Source organism: Cebus imitator, unplaced genomic scaffold (assembly GCF_001604975.1).
Source record: "Cebus imitator isolate Cc_AM_T3 unplaced genomic scaffold, Cebus_imitator-1.0 Scaffold3, whole genome shotgun sequence".
Classification (NCBI taxonomy): Eukaryota; Metazoa; Chordata; class Mammalia; order Primates; family Cebidae; genus Cebus; species Cebus imitator.
The window spans coordinates 4736158-4757438 of NW_016107318.1; the positions used below are offsets into that span (position 1 = coordinate 4736158).

General features: G+C 41.8%; 1 protein-coding gene across 2 annotated transcripts in view; it reads right to left on the minus strand.

The window, feature by feature from the left end:
* AK5 (adenylate kinase 5) overlaps positions 1–21281 on the minus strand; it is a 295232-nt gene that overhangs the window by 58965 nt on the left and 214986 nt on the right. For both annotated transcript variants that reach the window (XM_017531373.2, XM_037739572.1), the window contains exons 9-10: positions 20838–20880; positions 17263–17307 (exon numbers count right to left, since the gene is read on the minus strand). In XM_017531373.2, the coding sequence (XP_017386862.1) occupies positions 17263–17307; positions 20838–20880 (88 nt within the window). The remainder of the gene's footprint in view (positions 1–17262; positions 17308–20837; positions 20881–21281) is intronic.

The window sequence follows — 21281 nt, forward strand, 5'->3', positions numbered from 1 at the left end:
TTTGAGATGGAGTCTTGCTCTTGTCACCCAGGCTGCAGTGCAGTGGCAGGATCTTGGCTCACTGCAACCTCCGCCTCTGATTCTCCTGCCTCAGCCTCCTGAATAGCTGGGATTACAGGCTCCCACCACCACATCCAGCTAATTTTTTTGGATTTTTAGTAGAGACGGGGTTTTACCATGTTGGCCAGGCTGGTATCGAACTCCTGACCTCAGGTGATCCACCTGCCTTGGCCTCCCAAAGTGTTGGGATTATAGGCGTAAGCCAGTGTGCCCAGCTTCAACCCCAATTTTTAATAAAACCTTATAGACAAATCTATCCAGTCTTAATCGGTTTGACCATAAGGTTTCTCATAAACCTTTTATAACTCTTTACAAATTCTTGTTAAAGAGCACATCCTTGCTCTATGAAAAACCTGTTGTGCTTTATTCCAAAAGCATGGAAAAAACTGAATAATAGCCCTTTAAATTTAGCCAATATGGTCATATACAGAATCTCTTTTACAATTAATTTTTCACAAACCTTCCAAAACTTGCTCAAACCTTTTAGGTTTATCCTATGTAATTTAAAACAACCCTTTAGCCCTCTAAACTAAGCAAAAATGTACATCTCCAAGCCTTCTTATAACCTTTTACTAAAAGCACATTTCACTTCCTCACAGGCCTTGCATGTGAAACCGATTGTTTTTAGTAATCTTAATTACACGTTACAATGTTAACTCTTAGCAATTTTTATTTTTGGTGAAAAACCTGGTAGGTGATTGTTTTGTTTTGTTTTGCTTTGAGATGGAGTCTTGCACTGTTGCCCAGGCGGGAAGGCAGTGGTGTGATCTCGGCTCACTGCAATCTGCGCCTCCTGGGTTCAAGCAATTCTCCTGCCTCAGCCTCCTGAGTAGCTGGGACTACAGGCATGTGCCACCATGCCCAACTAATTTATTTTTTGCATTTTTAGTAGAGTCGGGGTTTCACCATGTTGGCCAGGATGGTCTCAATCTCCTAACCTCGTGATCCACCCGCCTAGGCCTCCCAAAGTGCTGGGATTACAGGCGTGAGCCACCGCGCCTGGTGAGTAGGTGATTAATTATGTACTAGATGTGGAGCCTAGGACACCAGACAGAAGTGCCTAAACAGTGGAATTTTTGACAGAGCAGGTTTTGACTCAGTCTTAGGAAGGCCTTCCTATGGACAGTAGATGCCTGATAGAAACACATCATCTCCCCTGCTGGGAACCAAGTGGATGCAGCCAGTGTCTCCTAGGGCTCAAGGCTAGGACAGTTCCGCCTGAGTTCACCTATACCACAGCAGGGCGTGAGAGCGGGTGGCATTTCTGGGGTTTTGGTTAGTAGTCCAAGAGGGATTGTTGGGCAGTTCCAAAAGAACAACTTCAAAAGCAGGGCTGCACCTCCCAAAGTTTCTGACTTTGAGTAAACTGAAGGCCTCCGGGAGGGGTAGCTGATTCTGCCGCTGCCATGGATGTTGTTGGTAGCCGCCACTCCTCAGATAAGCATCTTCTTCCTATTGTTTTGGTGAGCTCAGTCCTACCAGGGATGATTAAAAACCAAAACCGTTTTTTTTTTTTTTTTTTTTTTTTTTTAAGCCAAATCTACTTTAACTGCTATCGGGAGGAGGCTTAGACTTTGTCATAGAAACATGATATCTACTTTCTCCTTCTTTGTAAAAAATTAATGGTTTTTATTATTTATTTATTTAGAGACAAAGTCTTACGCTGTCTCCCAGGCTGGAGTGCAGTGACATGATCTTGGCTCACTGAAACCTCTGCCTCCTGAGTTCAAGTGATTCTCCCATCTCAGCCTCCCAAGTAGATAAGATTACAGGCGCCCGCCACCATGCCTGGCTAATTTTTTGTTTTTTTAGTAGAGATGGGGTTTCACTATGATGATCAGGCCAGTCTTGAGCTCATGACCTTGTGATTCACCTACCTCGGCCTCCCAAAGTGCTGTGATTACAGGTGTGAGCCACCACGCCCAGTGCATTCCTCATGATGTTTATTGTGGGCACATGGCTATCTGAAATATGGATTACATCTACCAGCTTCCCTTGCAGTAAAAGTGTCTTCTTGACAAATGAGATGTCAGTAGAACTGGTGAATGCAACTTCCAGGCAGTGTCCTTAAAGGGAAGAAGCAAGTTCTTTTGCTCCATTTCCTCTTTCCTTTTTAATGGGCTTAGGACATAAGGGCTGGAGCTTCAGCAGCCATTTTGGGACATAAGCTAACTCTGGAGAAGCCACACAAAGGAGCAGAAAAATATAGGGAACCTGAGTATCTCAGGCCATAGCATGTCATACCACTGCTATGACTGCTTGTACCTAGAATTTACATAAAATAAATTTTTGCCTTGTTTAGCTACAGTTTTTTTTATAATTTTTATTTTTATTTTTTGAGACAGAGTCTCGCTCCGTTGCCAGGCGCCAGGCTGGAGTGCAGTGGCGCAACCTCAGCTCACTGCAACCTCTGCCTCCCAGGTTCAAGCAAGTTCTCCTACCTCAGCCTCCCGAGTAGCTGGGACTACAAGCACGTGCCACCACACCCAGCTAATTTTTATATTTTTAGCAGAGACGCCGTTTCACCATGTTAGCCAGGATGGTCTCAATCTCTTGACCTCGTGATCTGCCCACCTTGGCCTCCCAAAGTGCTGGGATTATAGGCGTGAGCCACCGAGCCCAGCCTAGCTACAGTTATTTTTAAAAAAACTTTCAGCCAAAGAAAATCCTAACTGATTCAGAGTTCAAAGAGGGGCAATTGTCAGAATAGTGAAAATCCTGACAATTGAAATATTGAAATCAAGACTAGATAGTTATCTGTCAGTGATGTTCAAGATTCATTTCCTGAATTGATTAGGGAATTAAGCTACACTAACCTCTCTCTGAGCTCTGTGCTTCTCCTGCCAGGGAGGAGTGAGTAAATAGGCAGTCTCTGATTTACACTATCCAGTGATGCTCCACAGTGCTGGGACTAACATTTTAGTTCAGGATTCTTTCTTCTTTGGAGAAGACTAGAAGATAGGGCTCTGATGAGTTATTTTTGTTTGACCTGAACTACTAATTTAAATGTAAGCCTTTTTCTATATTTGCACCCACTAACCCCTACATTCATGGACAGTATTAAAAGAAAAAAGTAAAAGGAGAAGGTATAATGAGATGTCTAGTCATGGGCTGCATAATGACACTTCAGCCAATGATGAACTGCACATAGGATGGTGGTCCCATGACATTATAATACACTGTATTTTTACTGTGTCTTTTCTGTGTTGAAATACACAAATACTTACCATGGTGTTACTATGTAATTACACTATTCTGTACAGTAACATGCTGTATGGATTTGTAGCTTGGGAGCAATAGGGTATACCATATAGCCTAGGTGTGTAGTAGGCAACACCATCTAGGCTTATGTGAGTATGCACTAGGATGTTCCCATAACAAGGAGAGTGCCTAACAAGAGATTTCTTAGAATGTACCCCCGTTGTTAAGAGATGCAAGACTGTATATGGGAGAATTCATGGTGTTTCCTTGCCTGCCCTGTTCACCAGCTCTGGGCTGGTCTTCGGTCAACATATGCATCCAGGGCTTTCAAGGTTTGGCCCACCTCTTTCCCGTTTTTGGGCCATGAGGGGCATTTCCCTACTGCCATGATTTGCTCCTAATTTGGCATCTCCCTGCTTGCAATCCCTCTCTCCTCAGCCCTCTCTCAAACTTAGGGAATCCCATCCATTCTTTGAGACTCCCCTCAGTTCTTAGCTTTTACAGGAAGAGGCTCCAACCATTGTGCTTTCTTTGTCTTCTCATCCCTGGTAACCTTCACTGAATGGCTCCTTTGTCAGTTAATTCTACACTGCCCAATATGGGCTCTGAAGTTTTCATCAGCATGAATTCTGGTTTCACTGAATAGATTATAAGCTCTGTGAGGGGTGGGAACATAAAACAAAACAAAACAGATCTCCACCATACTTATCACAACAATGATGCATAATTCAGTCTTTGCTTGTTATTTTGTCTTTTTCATTTTTTTGAGGTGGAGTCTGGCTCTGTTGCCCAGGCTGGAGTGCAATGGCATGATCTCGGCTCACTGCAACCTCTGCCTCTTGCCTTCAAGGAATTCTCCTGCCTCCGCCTCCCATGTAGATGGGATTACAGGCACCCACCACACACCTGGCTAATTTTTAAATATTTTTTAGTAGAGGCAGGGTTTCATCATGTTGGCCAGGCTGGTCTCAAACTCTTGACCTCAGATCCGTCTGCCTCGGCCTCCCAAAATGATGGGATTACCCGAGTGAGCCACTGCATGGGGCCTTCTTTTGTCTTTAATGGACACTTTATCAACACAACAATTCCAGTACTCACTCCATTCTTTGAAGGATGGTGACATTTGGGGTCTGTTTCATCAATGTAATTGTTATTTGTTTTGTGTTTTAACTTTGCTTCCTGATGTCTAAGCTAGCTACTTAATTGTGGACTAGAACCTGAGTCTAATATGGAAACCGTGTGCTACTTTACTAAGCAAAATTTACCAAAAGCCATATCTCCTCTTTTGGTTTTATGTATTTATTTTGTGGGAAGGGGCCATAACAACTTTATAAAGACTCCACGTTGATCCTTCAGGACCAGAGGAAGAGTTTCTTAGTTATGGATGGTTCTTAAAAATAGCCATGCCTACAGAGTGAGACCCTGTACCCCACCAAAAAAAATGGCTGGGCTTAGTGGCTCATACTTGTAAATAATCCTGGCACTTTGGGAGGCCAAGGCAGTGGAACAGCTGAGGTCAGGAGTTCCAGACCAGCCTGACCAACATGGTAAAACCCCATCTCTACTAAAAATACAAAAATTAACTTGGCATGGTGGTGGGCACCTGTAATCCCACATACTCGGGAAGCTGAGGCAGGAGAATTGCATGAACCGGGGAGGCAGAGATTGCAGTGAGCTGAGATTGCACCACTGCACTCCAGCCTGGGAGAAAAGAGTAAAACTCCGTCTCAAAAAAAAAAAAAAAAAANAAAAAAAAAAAAAAAAAAAAAGTACAAAGAACAGTTATAAAACACAAAATGGATGAAAATGTTCAAATTTACATAATTTGAAAAGGGTTAGATATCCCAAATAAATAACTCTTTCAAAGTTTTATATTAAAAAAAATAGCCATGCCTCATTGTTTTACCGCAAACCTCTGCTCTTATCATTATGGCTCTGAGATGGTTATTACTGGAAGACAGATTAATACATTTACTTCCAATAATGAGTCTGTATTAGCCACACCTGAGTTTGAGGAACTTGGGGGAAGTAACAATCTGAGCTTTCATCATTTTCCATTCCATTCCTTCATTCTAAAGACAAACACTGAATGCCTACTAAATGCCAGGCATTCTGATAGGTGCTACAGAAACAAACCAAAAGGAAAAAGGGGCATGGTCTCTGTCATCTAGGAAATTTAGTAAAGGTCCACCCTCCAATCAGTTGGCCATCACCACCTTCTAGCAAATCGTCCTCTGAAGGGGTTCCCAAGAGCTGTCTCTAGGTGTCTGCTGGCTGGCTTCTGGCCTCGGCCAGGTTTCTCACTGCTAAACATTCTCTTCCTTTCTCAACAGCAGATGTTGGAATGAGGGGCAGTCTCAGTGCTGGCCTCAATGGCTCCAGCCAGACCACACTGAGGACTTCCAAAAAAACCAGTGTGTTCTGCTTGTGGCTCTTCCCCACCAGCTTTCCTTGCATTGACTACAAGAGTTAGTTCAAACAGGGTCATATGTAACTGGCCCAAATAGGTTCAACACACTTTACACCGCGGGGCTGGTGGTGATGGGTGGATGCAAAGCAGTAACGTGTGATCCACTTTCTAGTTGAAGGAACTCCCTGCTGGCTGGCAGAACCAGGTGGAGCATCTTCAGAGTCAGTGCCCCAGGCAAATATGAGAGAAAATATCACTTAGCGGGCAGGAACATAAGTCTCAGTAAAGCAAAACAGCTACACTGTTACAAGAAGAAAGAGTCCCTTATTGCCTTAACCAGCTGATGGTTGGTTTAAATATGTTTTCATTTGTGGTTAACAAAACACTCAGACTCTTGGTTCAGAGGAGCCTGGAGCAAATTGGAAAGGAAATATTTTGTGAGCGTTACATTTGGAGGGCCAAAACAGTCACTGACCCCTTAATCACTGGCTTGTTACTCTGCTTCATTCTTCAAGGCAAAAAAATGGTTTCCTATGGCAAAACGGTCTCCTATAGCGCTGGATTGCTGTAAACAACTGCAAGAATGTGTCAGCTAGAGGAAATGGCAGCGTATAAGGAGGTTTAAGCCCAAGGCGTCAGAGACGTATTCTCATTTCAACTGATTGATCTCAGCCAACTACAGCCGGTTGTAGGTGAAATACCTCTTAATAGCTCACTCCCTGAGGGAGTGTTTCATTTTAACAAGAAATCGCCGAGGAAACAAACAGGCATTTAACCTGTAAACTTCTGTTATGGTTTCCCCATCTTGTTGCCTTCCTTGTTCCAATTCACTTCTGAACTCATCCTCATCCTCCTTTTCTCAAGGCCCTCTCCCTCTCACTGGATGTCTCCCCTCACTCTGCATATAGTAGCTACAATGACAGCTAACGTTTGTATTCACTAGGAGCCCTGTTGCATGTGCTAACTCATTTCATTCTCACAAGAACCCCATGACCTAAGTACGATCATGACTATCACACGACAGGCGAGAAACTGAGGAACAGTGAGTGTGAGGATGATGCCCAAGGTCACACAGCCATACACGTAGGAGCAGCATCTGAACTCCTGCAGCGTTGCTCTTAACTAGAGCCTGTACTGCCTCCCTCTTACACAAATGAGCTCGGGTCTCTCATTTGAAAAATATTCTACCCTGGATATTCACTTTCCTTTAGATACAGTCCTAACTCCTGCCCTTCTCTCAGAGTCAACTTTCTTGAAAGTACAGTCTGCACACATCCTCATTTACTCACGTCCTAGTCACCCCTAACTCTCTGGCTTTACCCCTTGCTGTTCCTCTGGAACTGCTCTCACCAGTCACCAATAACTCTTCTGTTGCCAAACCCCACAGACAATTGTCATTATATTTTAGTGAACCTTTCCCAGACGGAAACTCTCCTCCCTTGCCTTGATGATGCCATTTGTTCTAGATATCCCACTTTCCTCCCCATGCTCTTCTTCTCTGGCTCTGGCAGGGGTCTTGGGAAGGCTCCAGGTCTTAGCTCTCTTCCATTCTCACCCTAAGCTCACTGGGGTGACTTCTTGCACACACATGACTTCATCTGTTGAGGTCCTGATGAATTCCACATCTGTGTCTCTAGCCAGAACTTGTATTTTTGGGATCAGCTCTGAAAAATCTCGTTTAATGGACATCATTGCATGGATGGCTCATAAGCATCTCAATCTTAAGATGTTTAAAACTGGCTGAGTGCTCATGCCTGTAATCCCAGTGCTTTGGGAGGCCAAGGCAGATGGATGGCTTGAGCCTGAGTTCAAAAACAGCCTGGGGAAAATGTTGAAACCCTCTATCAAAATTACAAAAAATTAGCTGGGCATGGTGGTGCATGCCTGTAGTCCCAGCTACTGCAGAGGCTGAGATCAGCTGAACTTGGGAAGTTGAGGCTGCAGTGAGCCATGGCTGCACCACTGCCCTTCAGCCTGGCTGACAACGCAAGGACGTCTTCAATAACAACAAACAAAAAAGTTTAAAACTGAACTCATCTATCTCTCAAAATCTATTTCTTCTACAAATGCCTCCTCTTTGCATGGCACTTCCATCCATGTGGCTGTGTAAACCAGCTGCTTCAGAGGCACGTTCATGTCCTTCCATTCACCTGCTCCCACAATGGATCTCCACAGCCCACTGATTCTGCCTTGTAAATCTCTTGGATCTGCTCTTCTTTCTTCCTTCCCTTTCCCTTTCCTTTCCTTCCTTCTTTCTCCTTCCTTCCTCCCTCCCTTTTTTTTCTTTTCCTTCCTTCCTTCCTCTGTCTTTCTTTCCTTGTTTCTTTCTTTCTTTTTTCTTTTCTTTCCCTCAACTGTCTCCTTTTTCCTGTCCTGGTTGCCAGAGTGCTCTACCTGAAGTTGGATGCTGACATCTTACTGAGTAAAATCCTTCATGGCGCCTCACTGCCACAGGATGAAGTTCGTACTTCTTCTCCTGGCATCACAGCCTCTCATGACCCAGATTTTGCCTTTTCTCCAGCTCTGCCTCTTACCACTTCCCATCCCTCTCATCTCTGAGGCTCCCTCCTGCAAACACCATTCCCTCAGCTCTTGCTCTGGGCTCATCCCCACTTCCTTCCCACGTAGCACTTGGCCAGTTCCTTTTCTTCTTTCAGACTCGGGGCTCTGACTTCCTCTCTCAACCCTGATCCTGGCTTCAGTCTTGCTCACCACTGCCAGCACCTCTGCCATTGCCTGTGCCAAGCTGTGCTATTTGTTGGCTTCCTCCCTACAACACGAGCTCCTTGAGACTAGGGAGCCTTGCCTTTCATCTTTGTATCCTTAGACTGCCATTTTGCTGATATGTAGTAGAAACTCAATAAATGTGTCAAATGAATTAATAAAATTCACCCAAAGCCGTATATACCAAATGAATGAATGTACCATAGCAGAGAGGGAATCTCTTTCTCATGTGGGGAGTTTAAGCTTTCCCCCTTAAGTCTATATATCCCCTCCACCTCCATACTAGGCCATTATTTGAATCAGTATACAGGGGAGATACTCCATTCCACCCACAAAAAAAGTCACCCCATGACCAGGTTCCTTCAGACCCACCCAGCATCACACGCTCAAACACTTGCTGATTGCTGCCAATGGCCCTCAGAAGTAGTTTTGGTAACGCTCACAAAACAGGTACCTACGCTCTCTCTTTATGGTAAAAGAGATGGCATACATTCTGAAATCACTGCACTTTCAGTGATGGGTTAGGATAGTTTTATAGGCCCAAATTGTTTCCTGTTTGGAAGTTAAAATGGAATTTTACATAATATGACAGAAACACGGCTGGGGTAGTCAGAAGTCTGTTTCATTGCTATTCACTTGATATCTTATGTGACCTTTGTTTTCAGACATCGATGGCTAGATATGTAGGAACAAAGTAAAATAGACAATTGCAGCACTTATTCGAATAATGATGGCAAACTTCCCTCACCCACTGTTTCCACAGCTTCACCTACATTTTGGTTTCCTTGCTTTCTATCTACAGACACTTTCAGAGCATGGGCTTTGATGTCTGAGAAACTTGGGTCTGAGTCTCAATTCTGTCCCTTATTAACTGTGTAACCCTGGGAAAGTTATTTAACCTTTTTGAGCCTTGATTTCTTCAATTTCTTCCCTGTAAAATGGGGAAGAATATGAGTGTTGATGACTGTGTGAGGTTTTAATAAGATACTGCCTATGAAGACAGCACAGTATCTGGAACAGAGGTCACCAGTATATGTTCATTTTAATCTTGTTATTAGGTAATTAAAATGAGTATTTTAAGGCTGGAGGATGGAGTATTTGACTGACTTAATTTCCTTCACACTTCACTTCCTTGGGCTATGTCTCTGTTGTACAAGTTTCCAATTAAGAGAACAGTTAGCAATATGTTAACTTGTTCGTCACTCAAATTTGGAACTGACAGAGAATAACATTTTGCTATTTTAAAAGAAATCCAAAGGAGATAAGGGGTTGGCCTAAGGGTACCCAGAACTTGGATATAAACACAAGACTTTGGGTATTCTCTTTTCTCCAGTGTGGGGGCCTGCTAGAGTCTGTGGCATGTGCCACTGTCCCCTGATCATTCATAGTGGCTCTCCAAACAAGCGAAAGAGGCACTCAGGGAGTCAGCCTGGAGATGTACCTTAACTCAACTGCTAATCAATAAGCAGGACAACACAGACAAGGAACACTGGTCATTTCCTTGAATGCACTTAGCCTTTAGTGAACAGCTAAATACCTAAAGCTTCATCAGGTAACTCAGTTGATGAATTAAGAGTGCTTCCGAAAAGATTTCAACAAATGGGTAGGGACACAATGAGTACGAGGTCTCCATTCCCTTTACTGGGTAACCTCATGTACTTGGGCTCTTTTCTGCTTAGCAGTAATCTGCCCTTCTAGGTGAGTCCTAAACTCCTGCCATGTCATGCCATGTTGCGAGGACTGTTTTATGTCTTTTTGAATTTCATGGTTCTTTGAGCATAGTAAGCCCTTGATAAAGGCTTATTAATTTGCTTTGATTAAATGAAGAATTCATTGCATTCTAGTTCAACACTACTTAGAGCCTTTTTGCAGTGAAAAGGTTTATATAATTAAGTAGGTTCACTGTCACCACAAAATGCCCACATTTCTCCAACATTAGAAAGACATCTTGTTAGTTGGTAAATGCATTTGAGGCTGTCTTAGAAAGCAGTCCAATGTCTCTTTTTCTTTACTCTCTCATCCTGAATGGCCTGGACTTTAAAATACAGGTATTGTATACAGGGAGAGTATAAAAGGGGCCTTGGTGTCTGCGTCCCTTCAAGGGAGAAAGAACTGTGAGATCTGGTGCCTGTGTCTGGAGCTGGGACAGTGCTCCAATTGGGCCAGGCCAACGGCGAGAGTCAGATGGCAACTTATCCTCTAGGAGATCCCAGCTGTATGAGTCAGGGCTTTCTAGAGTAACAGAAGCGACAGGATATATATATCCTGTTGCTTATTATTCCCATTATAAGCCCATATATACATATGGGCTTATTGTGAGAATTGGCTCACTCCATTATGGAGCGCAAGAAATTCCATGATAGGCTATCCATAAGCAGAGGAACAGGGAAGGTAGGGGTGTAGTTCAGCCAGGGCCCAAAGGGCTGAGAACCTGGGGGGCTGCTGGTGTCCGTGCGCAGGAGAAAATGGATGACCCAGCTCCAGAAGAGAGAGAGTGAATTCATCTTTCCTCAGCCTTTTTGTTCTAGCCCAGCCAGAACAGATTGGATGGTGCCCAACCACATTGGTGAGAGTGGATCTTCCTTACTCAGTCCACTGATTCAAATGCCAATCTTTTCTGGAAGAAATACCTTCACAGACACAGCTAGAAATAATGCTCTACCAGCCAGCTGTGTATCCCTTAATTCAGTCAAGTTGACACCTAAAATTAACCATCACACCCACCCCTAGCTCATGAGCTGCCTGATTTCACTTCATAGTGGAGATTCAATCAAATCCAGTCTGGGTTTTCTTAGTCCTATCCAGTGATTTCTGATAACCTTGATAGTCCAGGTCGAAGTTCAGTCTCCCTGTCAGGGCCACTCTCCCACCTGGAAGGTTTTCTGTGCCCTCCCTTCAGTTCTGGTTCTTCCTGCTGCTCCTGATTCCCTGGGCTGTACCACCTCCTCCTTCCAGCCAGCCCCGTGCTTTGGGACCTGCTGCTACAGCCCTCTTCGCTTTCTTCTGACAAGTGCACAGCCTTTCCTTTTAGGCATCCCTTGCACCACTGGGCACAGAGAAACACTCAGAACTTTTTCCAAGCCTATGGGAGCCCAGAGAAACAGGGCTTTCAGCAGATGCCCCTCTTTTCCCCTGACCTCTTCCTCACATTTGTGAGGCTATTCGCTTGGAAAGACACAAGGAACTTTTTCCCTTTGAGATCCCTAAGTGCAAAATCTGGGGTTTCTGTCCCATATCAACACACACACCCCAACCCCCAAGTCACCCCACAGTGGTAGTTCTCAAAGTGTGGCCCACAGACACTGGAGGCCCCGTATTTTCATTATAACACTGAGAGGTTATCAGCGTTGCGGAGGTGGCGCAGAAGCAATGGTTATAACCTGTGGTGCACTGCAGCAGTGTATTAGTCCCGCTGTACTAGTCATGTGCTTCACTACCATGTACTCACGGTAAAAAACAGAGAAAGAAAATGCCAATGTTACATAAGAATGCCCTTGATGACACGGTAAAAAAGACATATTTTATTTCATTTTGACCCTTTGACCCTTAAGCACACATCATTTTAATATTTTGCATGACAAAATGAGAAAGACGCATAAGGCTCTTTAGCACACCTATGGTTTTTGCTTTTCTGTTTTGGAAAAAGCATTTGTGTCATTATTTAAGTGGCTGAATCAGTTGCTTTTAAAAGTGAACACCATATCTACTTTCTGAAAGAACATCTAACAAACAAACTGAGGTTTTCTTCAGACTTCAGTATCTGGCAGACATTTTCTTGAAAATAAATAAAGCCTGTCACTTCAAGAAAAACCAAAAACAACAAAACAACAGGCAGTGTTTTTTGCCAAAATCCATGCTTTCAACCTCCAGATCCACCACTTATAGCAATAACTCAATTCCCCAAAGTCTTACTTGAAAAATCAGGATAGTAATAGTGCTTACTCCAGGGGATGTGTAGGAGCATTCAACAAGATAACATTATAAAGTGTTTTATGTAGTGCCTGGTACGTGTTAATTGCTCAATAAATGTTGGCTGCTATTACAGCTACACTGAGTTAAAATGATCCGATTTCTTTCTTATTTAATTTAACCAAATACGTAAGTTAATTCCATCAAAAGTGTTCACGTTGAGCACCAAGTAGATACTTTAAAAAATCAATTCACGGCTGCGTGCAGTGGCTCACGCACTTTGGGACGCCAAGGCGGGCAGATTCACCTGAGGTCAGGAGTTTGAGACCAGCCTGGCCAATGTGGTGAAACCCCATCTCTACTAAAAATACAAAAATTAGCCAGGCGTGGTGGCATGCACCTGTAATCCCAGCTACTAGGGAGACTGAGGCAGGAGAATCACTTGAACCCAGGAAGCGGAGGTTGCAGTGAGCCAAGATCACACTACTGTACCTCAGCCCGGTGAAAGAGTGAGACTCCGTGTCAAAAAAAAAAAAAAAAAAAATCAATGGTTCTTTAATAATAAGGCAATAATGAAATGACAACATGGCTATAATGAAATAGTGGCAGCAGGCATTGCAATATTGAGTTTTAAGCAAAAATTCTTATTTTTCCAGTTTTCCTTAGGAAAATAAATAGGACTATTTGTGCAGTGGTAAAAAATGCACAGATTAACATAAAACATTGCCAAAATACCTTCCAAAGCTCACTACTTAAAAACAGTTTATCACAGCAGTAATGCCAATGTACACCAGGCTACCTGAGTTCCTGACACATTGAAAGCTATGGCCTTTGAATCATTATATCATTAACCTCATACCTCACCTGAAAAGTCAGATGTGTTTTCCAAATTGGAGCACTTCTACCCAAGCTTTGGATATAAATTAGCAGGAATTTAGATTATGTCACATTTTGGGCATAGGTAAGCAGTGAAAAATGGAGAAGGGAAAAAGAAGCCAAAATAAATTGGCTTATAGCAAAATAATGATCAGGAGATTAAAAAAAAGAAAGAAAAAAGGAAAGAAATATACCAGAAAAAGTTGGGGAAAACAATAGGAACCTGTTAGTGGGACATAACGCGGCTCCATAAAGGATATTTTTACATTTTCTAAATAACTTTCAGTCTACGGAAATGATCGAGTCCCTGTCTTGTACATCAGTGCAGGTTCTCATATCTTGTGTGTGAACAACTGAAGTCCACAGCGTCTTTTCCGATCCTTTTGATCATCTGGGCTACGTGGAGAAAGGAGCATCTGATTAGGCTCCTAATTAACATAAAAACCATCCTGCAAGAAACAGCCACAGCAGCAGCAACAAGCTGCTTGTCAGTTCCAGGCCAGGAATTCCAGTTGCAATTTTGGTTGTTATGGAAACAGACCACACTGCTTCTTAAAGAATTCATTATTCCAATAAATATTTGTTGTTCTAGTCATTAAGTAGTACCCAAACGAATGATGTAGACACAAGGGAGGAGGAGCACAGAGGAGGAGAGCTGGTGATTATAGCAGAGTTCTCAGGGAGCTAGGACTTAACTCTGACCTTGGGGCATGATTAGTAGGGGAGAAGGCATTGCGAGTGAAAGGGCTGGCAAAGTGCAACAGGCTCAAGAGATAATAAGGAGGCAGGCATGGTTGGAGCCAAAGATTGACATGGGAGTGTGGTGGGAAATGGGAAAGACACACTGAGGCAGGCAGCAGAGAGCTTTGAAGGCCAGTCTAAGGAGTTTGGACATTTCTGTGGACAAAAAGGAACTGATGGATACGTTAAAACAGGGAAAGAATGGTTTAGGCGTATTTAGACAAATAGTGAGGACGTTAACCTAGGCTCTGGCTAATACTGCAGCCCCAATGTAGTTCAGGTAGGTGCCAAGAAAATAATTTAAAAAGTGAAAATTCAGTCATCCCAGACAAAACTACTGTTTCACTGAAAGAAACTGACTTTTATTTATTAAAACTCATCAAAACAGGTGGGCACAGTGGCTCATGCTGTAATACCAGCACTTTAGGAGGCCAAGGTGGGCAGATGACAAGGTCAGGAGTTCGAAACCAGCCTGATCAACATGGTGAAATCCCGCCTCTACTAAAAATACAAAAACAAACAAAAAACCTCATCAAAACAGCTATGGATGTGTCTATGACATCTGGAATATTTTTATAAGGTTTAAATTGACTTACAATAAAGCAGTCCCAAAATACCATAAGCAGTCATTTTCCCTTATATCACAGTGGCTTTATACCTTCTACTGCCCAAGCTGAAATCTGCTTTTTTTGTTTTTTGTTTTTGTTTTTGAGATGGAGTCTCACTCTGTCACTAGGCTGGAGTGTAGTGGCATGATCTCAGCTCACTGCAACATCCACCTCCCAGGTTAAAGTGATTCTCCTGCCTCAGCCTCCCAAGTAGCTGGGACTACAGGTGCGTGCCACCATGCCCACCTAATTTTTGTATTTTTAGTAGAGATGGGGTTTCACCAGGTTGGACAGGATGGTCTCGATCTCTTGACCTCGTGATCCACCTGCCTAGGCCTCCCAAAGTGCTGGGATTACAGGTGTGAGCTACCACACCCAGCCTGAAATCTCTTTTACAAGAGTAGTGACTGATCAGTAAATTAAAATACAGGAGAGTTTGGTCAGATAGAAGAAAAATCTTTTGCTCAGTGCAGCAGTTCTTAGAGTGTGGTCTGTGGACCCTTGGAGGTCTTGAGCTTTGTCTAATTCCAAAGTTCTTATACTATGCTGTTTGACCTTCTGAAGGGCACAGGACTTAGTAATAGGTGTGAGGTCTTTAGTTATGCCTAGAGAGAGAGAAGTGGCATTTGACAATACCTTTCACAGTTCAACTGTGAGTGCTAAACAATTGATAAATCTGAAGTAATATTACTGCTAAAGACAGTAACAACAACCACAAAACAATTATTTTTAGAAGCTTCTTTGGACCACATTTTTAAAAACACAGACTTCCATGTGATAATAAAGGGGTCTTCCTGTCCTCAAACTCTAAGTTCTTCAGTTTTGGGACTTGGACTGGCTCTAGATTAATACCCTAACACCCTCTAAAGAACCCTGACTAATAGACTAATATAGGCTCCTACTTTGAATTCCTAGCTGTCAAGTTTAAAGGGTCTCCCCTTTTTCTATCTTGGCTTCTAATATAAAAATTGAATAGAAAATATAAGACACTCTGTATGGTCTGAATGCCAAGAAAATTGATTATTAAAATTTATGTGGAAAAGGTAATTTTAGTAATCTATAGCACAGCTGATTTCCCTTTGCAATTATGACATTGGGTTACTCTTCAATAAGAGATATAAGCAATATAGTTTTACTTTCTGAAAAAAAAAGTAAATTAAAGTGTGGAAAGAATTCATCCAGTTCCCAAGGTTAAGGTCAACTAGAGGTAAACAGATGGCAAATGGAGCTAAGGTAGGTCTCAAGAATGCCCATTGCTTGACACATACAGTTCTCTTTGCCTCCTCTCACCTCCCATTCATCCTTTCACTAGCCCCATCTCTCTTTTGATCTCTCTGCTTAAATGTTACATTCTTAGAGAAGGCTTCCCTGGTCACCCTCTAAAGTAATCACCTAATTTTACTCCAAATACTTGACCCAGGTTGTTCCCTATTTCAGCTCTTTGGTTCCTTGCTAATACTTTTCAAGGTTAATGACATATTAATTATTCTCTTCATCTAAGATGGCAGCTCTGTGAATCCCCACTGCCCAGCACGGGTCCAGTAGTCAATAAGCATGTGTCAGATGGCTGAATGTGTGAGACAGTCTGCATTCAGGTTAACAACCAATACAACTGAGTGGGGGAGGAGGGAGAACCCCAGAGTGAGGAACTACAGGCAGAGACCCTGGTCCCCTCCCTGCTCCAGTTAATTGAATGAATGTGATCAAACCCCTTAACTTCTCTGGGCCTCAGTTTCCTCATCTGACAATGAGGGAGCTTTATTCAGAGATTTCTAAGGAATCACACTGATTTTAACTTGCAGGAATCTAGGTTTATCTGATTATATTTCTGTGGTGTTGACAACTATTCTTTTCCCATTCAGTGAGGAGTTGTGGACCTTTCCATTATTTCTGAGTATAAATAGACATTTTCTGGAAAATGTACAGGTAGGTGTACTCATTTTTTGAGATCCTTGAATGATTAGAGGAAAAAGTACTAAGTTTTGAAAGGACAATATTTGTCCTTTTTTTGTACATTTTTAACTACTGTACAACTAGTTCCCTTTATTTCCATGAGGAAAACTGGAAATCTGGCTCTCACACACTCATTAGCTTCATAATCTTAGACAAGTTCCTTAACCTTGCGGAGTCTCGGTTTTCCTATGTAATGGATACGTAACATGAATAGACTAGCTAATGGAATTGTATAAGGATTAAATGAGATAACCTGGGGCATAGTGGGTGCTCAGAAAATGTTGGTAAACCTCAAACGCATTTTCTCCCACAATTAATCCATCAGTAAGTTTCACTGTACTAGAGCAAGGAGCAAATTGGACAGTTTTTACTGTTTGCTATGTAGAATACAGGGTCTGGCTATTGAGGTATATTTGAACATGTGGCAATTGATGCGTTCAGCTTAGGAATGAGGGGTCAGTGTTCAAACAGAAAAGATGTGTGTTAGATTTTTAACACATGACAATCTCTTACCCCTTTAATGCACTGTGTTATTGTAGAGCTAAGCTCGAAAGTTTGACATTCCATCAAGTCCTATTTTTTCTATGCTGAAAAGATGCAAATCCCAAAGCAATATAAAACTGCATATGTGAAAGCAATAACCTGGAAAACTTGGGAGTATTTTTTGACCAAAAAGGAGAAAAGACTTCAAAACAGGGTGAGAAATAAAGAGTCTTTTTCATTACCAAATTCTTATTATTAGTAATTGTATTGTTAGAAAATGCAAGGGCTATTACTCACCAATCATGAAAATAATTTTACATTTTCTCAAATCTTCCATGAAACCTTTAAAATAAGAATAACTTAAGTTACTGGCAAGAAAAATCGTATTGAAGTTCTGGTTTTACTCATGTTATATGAAAACCCAAACCTTGTAGTTATATTTGATAAAAATCTTGAAGTTGAATAAATGTGTGTATAGGCTACAATTAGTAGGCACCAATGAGACCATTTCAGTCTTTTTTTGTTTGTTTGTTTTTTGAGACAGTCTCACTCTGTTGTCCAGGCTGGAGTGTAGTGGTTCGATCTTGGCTCATGGAAACCTCTGCCTCCTGGGTTCAAGCCATTCTCCTGTCTCAGGGTCCCAAATAGCTGGGATTACAGGCATGCCACCAGCTACTTTTTGTATTTTTAGTAGAGAGGGGCCAGGCTGGTCTTGAACTCCTGGCCTCAAGTGATCCGCCTGCCTCGGCCTTCCAAAATGCTGGGATTGCAGGTATGAGCCACAACACTCTGCCCATTTCAGTCTTATCCCCCAACCCAGGTAATACATTTTTATTTTAACATACATGATCAACTTTTGCTGGCAAAAATTTATGTCATTAAATAGCATGAATCACAAAGAAAGCTATTTTTTAAAATTACTTTTAAATCATCCTACGTCTCTCACTTTGGTGTTATTTCACATTTAAAACATTTGCTAAGCTTCCTTTTAACAAAGATGCTCAAAACACAAGTAGAGCATATGGAAAATATTTTAAAAAATAGTTTCTGCTTAGAGCAAATAATGCTATTTTCTATTTAAGGTAGTAATATAAAACTTCCTTTTAAAATATATGTATTTGAGTAAAAACGCTTCACATTTTCTGTAGATAACTACTTTTGAAAGTCAGATCATTATTCTGACAGGAAACATTTTTTAGTGAAATTGGGGTAGTTCATTTATATGCACAATACCACATTTTGTAGGAATTCATAATTAGCTGAGTGAAAGCCCCAACTCTACCAGAGAAAGAGAGAGAATGGGGCATGATGCAGTGGGTTGGGGACAAAGAGAGGAGAAAGAGCTGGAAATAGAGGAAAGAAGTACGTTTGGGGTTGTTGAAACCATATGGTTTTCATAACAAAAAACAAACAAAAAAAGAATTTTTAAATCAAATCCAGTCTCTCTACAGAATAGCCCATGGTGACAGGAAACATCTTACATTGCTTGGAGTTTTCTATTAAAGGCAGATACATTCATGTTTCCAACATGTGAGACCAGATGGTCATCTCAGGCTAGCCTGTGAGTTTACGTTTATGAAGCTGAGGAACTCTGAATCTATTTGCAATCCAGGAAAATGGCCATGGTTATTAGTGTTTTTTTTTGGTATGATTGTATCCTGTCTCAGTTTTAAAAAATATAACTATTTTAAAATTAATGATGGCACATAAAATTCATCTAATGTAGTCATTACAAATTAAGTATACAGTTTTTAATGACATGGGAACATTTTTGTTTGGTTTTTGAGATGGAGTCTTGCTCTGTCGCCAGGCTAGAGTGCAGTGGTACGATCTCGATTCACTGCAACCTTTGCCTCCTGGGTTCAAACGATTCTCCTGCCTCAACCTCCTGAGTAGCTGGGACTACAGGTGTGCACCACCACACCCAGCTAATTTTTGTATTTTCAGTAGAGACAGGGTTTCACCACGTTGGCCAGGATGGTCTTGATCTCTTGACCTTGTGATCTGCCCGCCTCAGGCTCCCAAAGTGCTGGGATTACAGTTGTGAGCCACCACGCCCAGCTGGGACATGTTTATGTTGTGATATATACAAAATATTTGGAGGTACTTATATATACACATGTATTCTCAACCATGTAAAAATAGATATATAGGGCTGGGCGCAGTGGCTCAAGCCTGTAATCCCAGCACTTTGGGAGGCCGAGGTGGGCGGATCACGAGGTCAAGAGATCGAGACCATACTGGCCAACATGGTAAAACCCTGTCTCTACTAAAAATACAAAAATTAGCTGGGCGTGGTGGCATGCGCCTGTAGTCCCAGCTACTTGGGAGGCTGAGGCAGGAGAATTGCTTGAACCTGGGAGGCAGAGGTTGCAGTGAGCCGAGATCGCACCACTGCACTCCAGCCTGGTGCCTGGTGAAAGAGTAAGACTCTGTCTCAAAAAAAAAAAAAAAAAAAAGATATAATGTACTAAAATGTTAACCATGATAATTTATAAGTCATAAGGTTTTAAATGGCTCTTATTTTATACCTTAAAAAATTTCTACAGTGAGTATGTGTTAATTTTATAACCAGAAAAAAAGGGAATATTTATTAGGCAATCAGTCATGCCCTATCCAGTTGAGACCAAGTCGATTGTTTGCACCTCGCTAAGTGACAGCTAAGTTATGGCTCACATTTTTATACCTCTCCCCATGAATCACCATGATGTCATTTGGTGACTGTGATTTTCACATACTGCTCTTGCCATTATCATCAAATAACACTTTACCTACCACCTTGCGCTCATGGATCTTTGCAGGATTAGATCTGCGGTTATTTAAAAAGCCAAATCACTTATTTGTATGTGTTTAGGATCAATACTATAAACATATTTCTATGACTCATATAATAACAGTGTAGAAATATTAGAAGGTATTTTTACTTAGGACAATTATGAACCTTATCTTTTTTGGATAGTCCCAAATTCACACAATCATATCTATTTTAAGTTACATGCATGGATAGTTATGGGTGGATTTTTTACTTTTTGCAAGACTTTTTTTTTTTTTTTCTTTGAGATGGAGTCTCACCCTGTCGCCCAGCCTGGAGTGCAATGATAGAATCTCGGCTCACTGCAACCTCATAGTCCTGGGTTCAAGCAATTCTCCTGCCTCGGCCTCCCAAGCAGCTGGGATTACAAGTGTGTGCCGCCATCCCTGTCTAAATTTTTTTTGTATTTTTAGTAGACACAGGGTTTTACCCTATTGGCCAGGCTGATCTTGAATTCCTGACCTCAAGTGATCCACCCATCTTAACTTCCCAAAGTGCTGGGATTATAGGCATAAGCCACTGCTCCTGGCCATTTGCTAAACTTATAATATGACGAAAATTACAAAGCACGATAATCCTGGAGTAGGGTAGGTTCGTTCCCAAAGGTACACTGCGGAATAGTAACTACCATGCAGGAAAAAGCATTTTGTGGTTCAATTATGTTTAAAGAATGTTGAATTAAAGTTTGACAACTCTTTACTGCAGGACTTGTGTGAGAGTTTTGGATGCTATTATATACTTGAGTCTTCCAGTGGGGACCTGGTGTTAAGCATGTTTCAAAGATATTTGAAGACAGCATCCTCTTTTCGCTGAGCCTCTTGGGAGTCATGTTCTCTGGGCAGTTGGGAAATGCATCTCTTAGTAATGCACCCCTTTGGTTCTTTACACGGATAGAGGCAGACCCAAAGAGTTCCCAAAGAGTTCCACTCTTAGTCACGCTCCCTGTCTAAGGGAAAAGTACATGCTGCAATATTTTATCTTTTGGTTGGTGTTTAATTAAAAAGGAATGGTCAAAGCTACTAAAATGACAACTTTGATGTGATCAATAAGGAAAACTCACCTCCCATAGTGTCCTCTCCAAATACATTTAACTGGTCATCACCCTGTTAAAAAAAAATCACAATATTAGATAATAGTAACAGCAGGTATTGTGCTAAACTCCTTAGCAACACGGCATATTTGAACTTCTAAACAACTGTAAGAGGGAGGCATTTCCAAGCAATTTTATGAGGGACAACATTTTACAGATGAAGACACTGAGAATTTTAGAAGTTAACTTGCCAAGGGTGACAGAGTAATGAGAGACAGAGCTCAGATTTAAGCCTGGATCATCTGTCCCAAGTCCATGCCCTCTTCTTCATGAGTACAGTATCTCACCTCTTTTTTTTTTTTTTCTTTTAAGTGCAAAAGCTATCTGTGGACAGGAAAGCTGACTTCAAGAAGACACAATCCTTTGGTATCAGCAGCTTACTGGTAGGTATGCTCACAGTTCTTTTATGAGCAA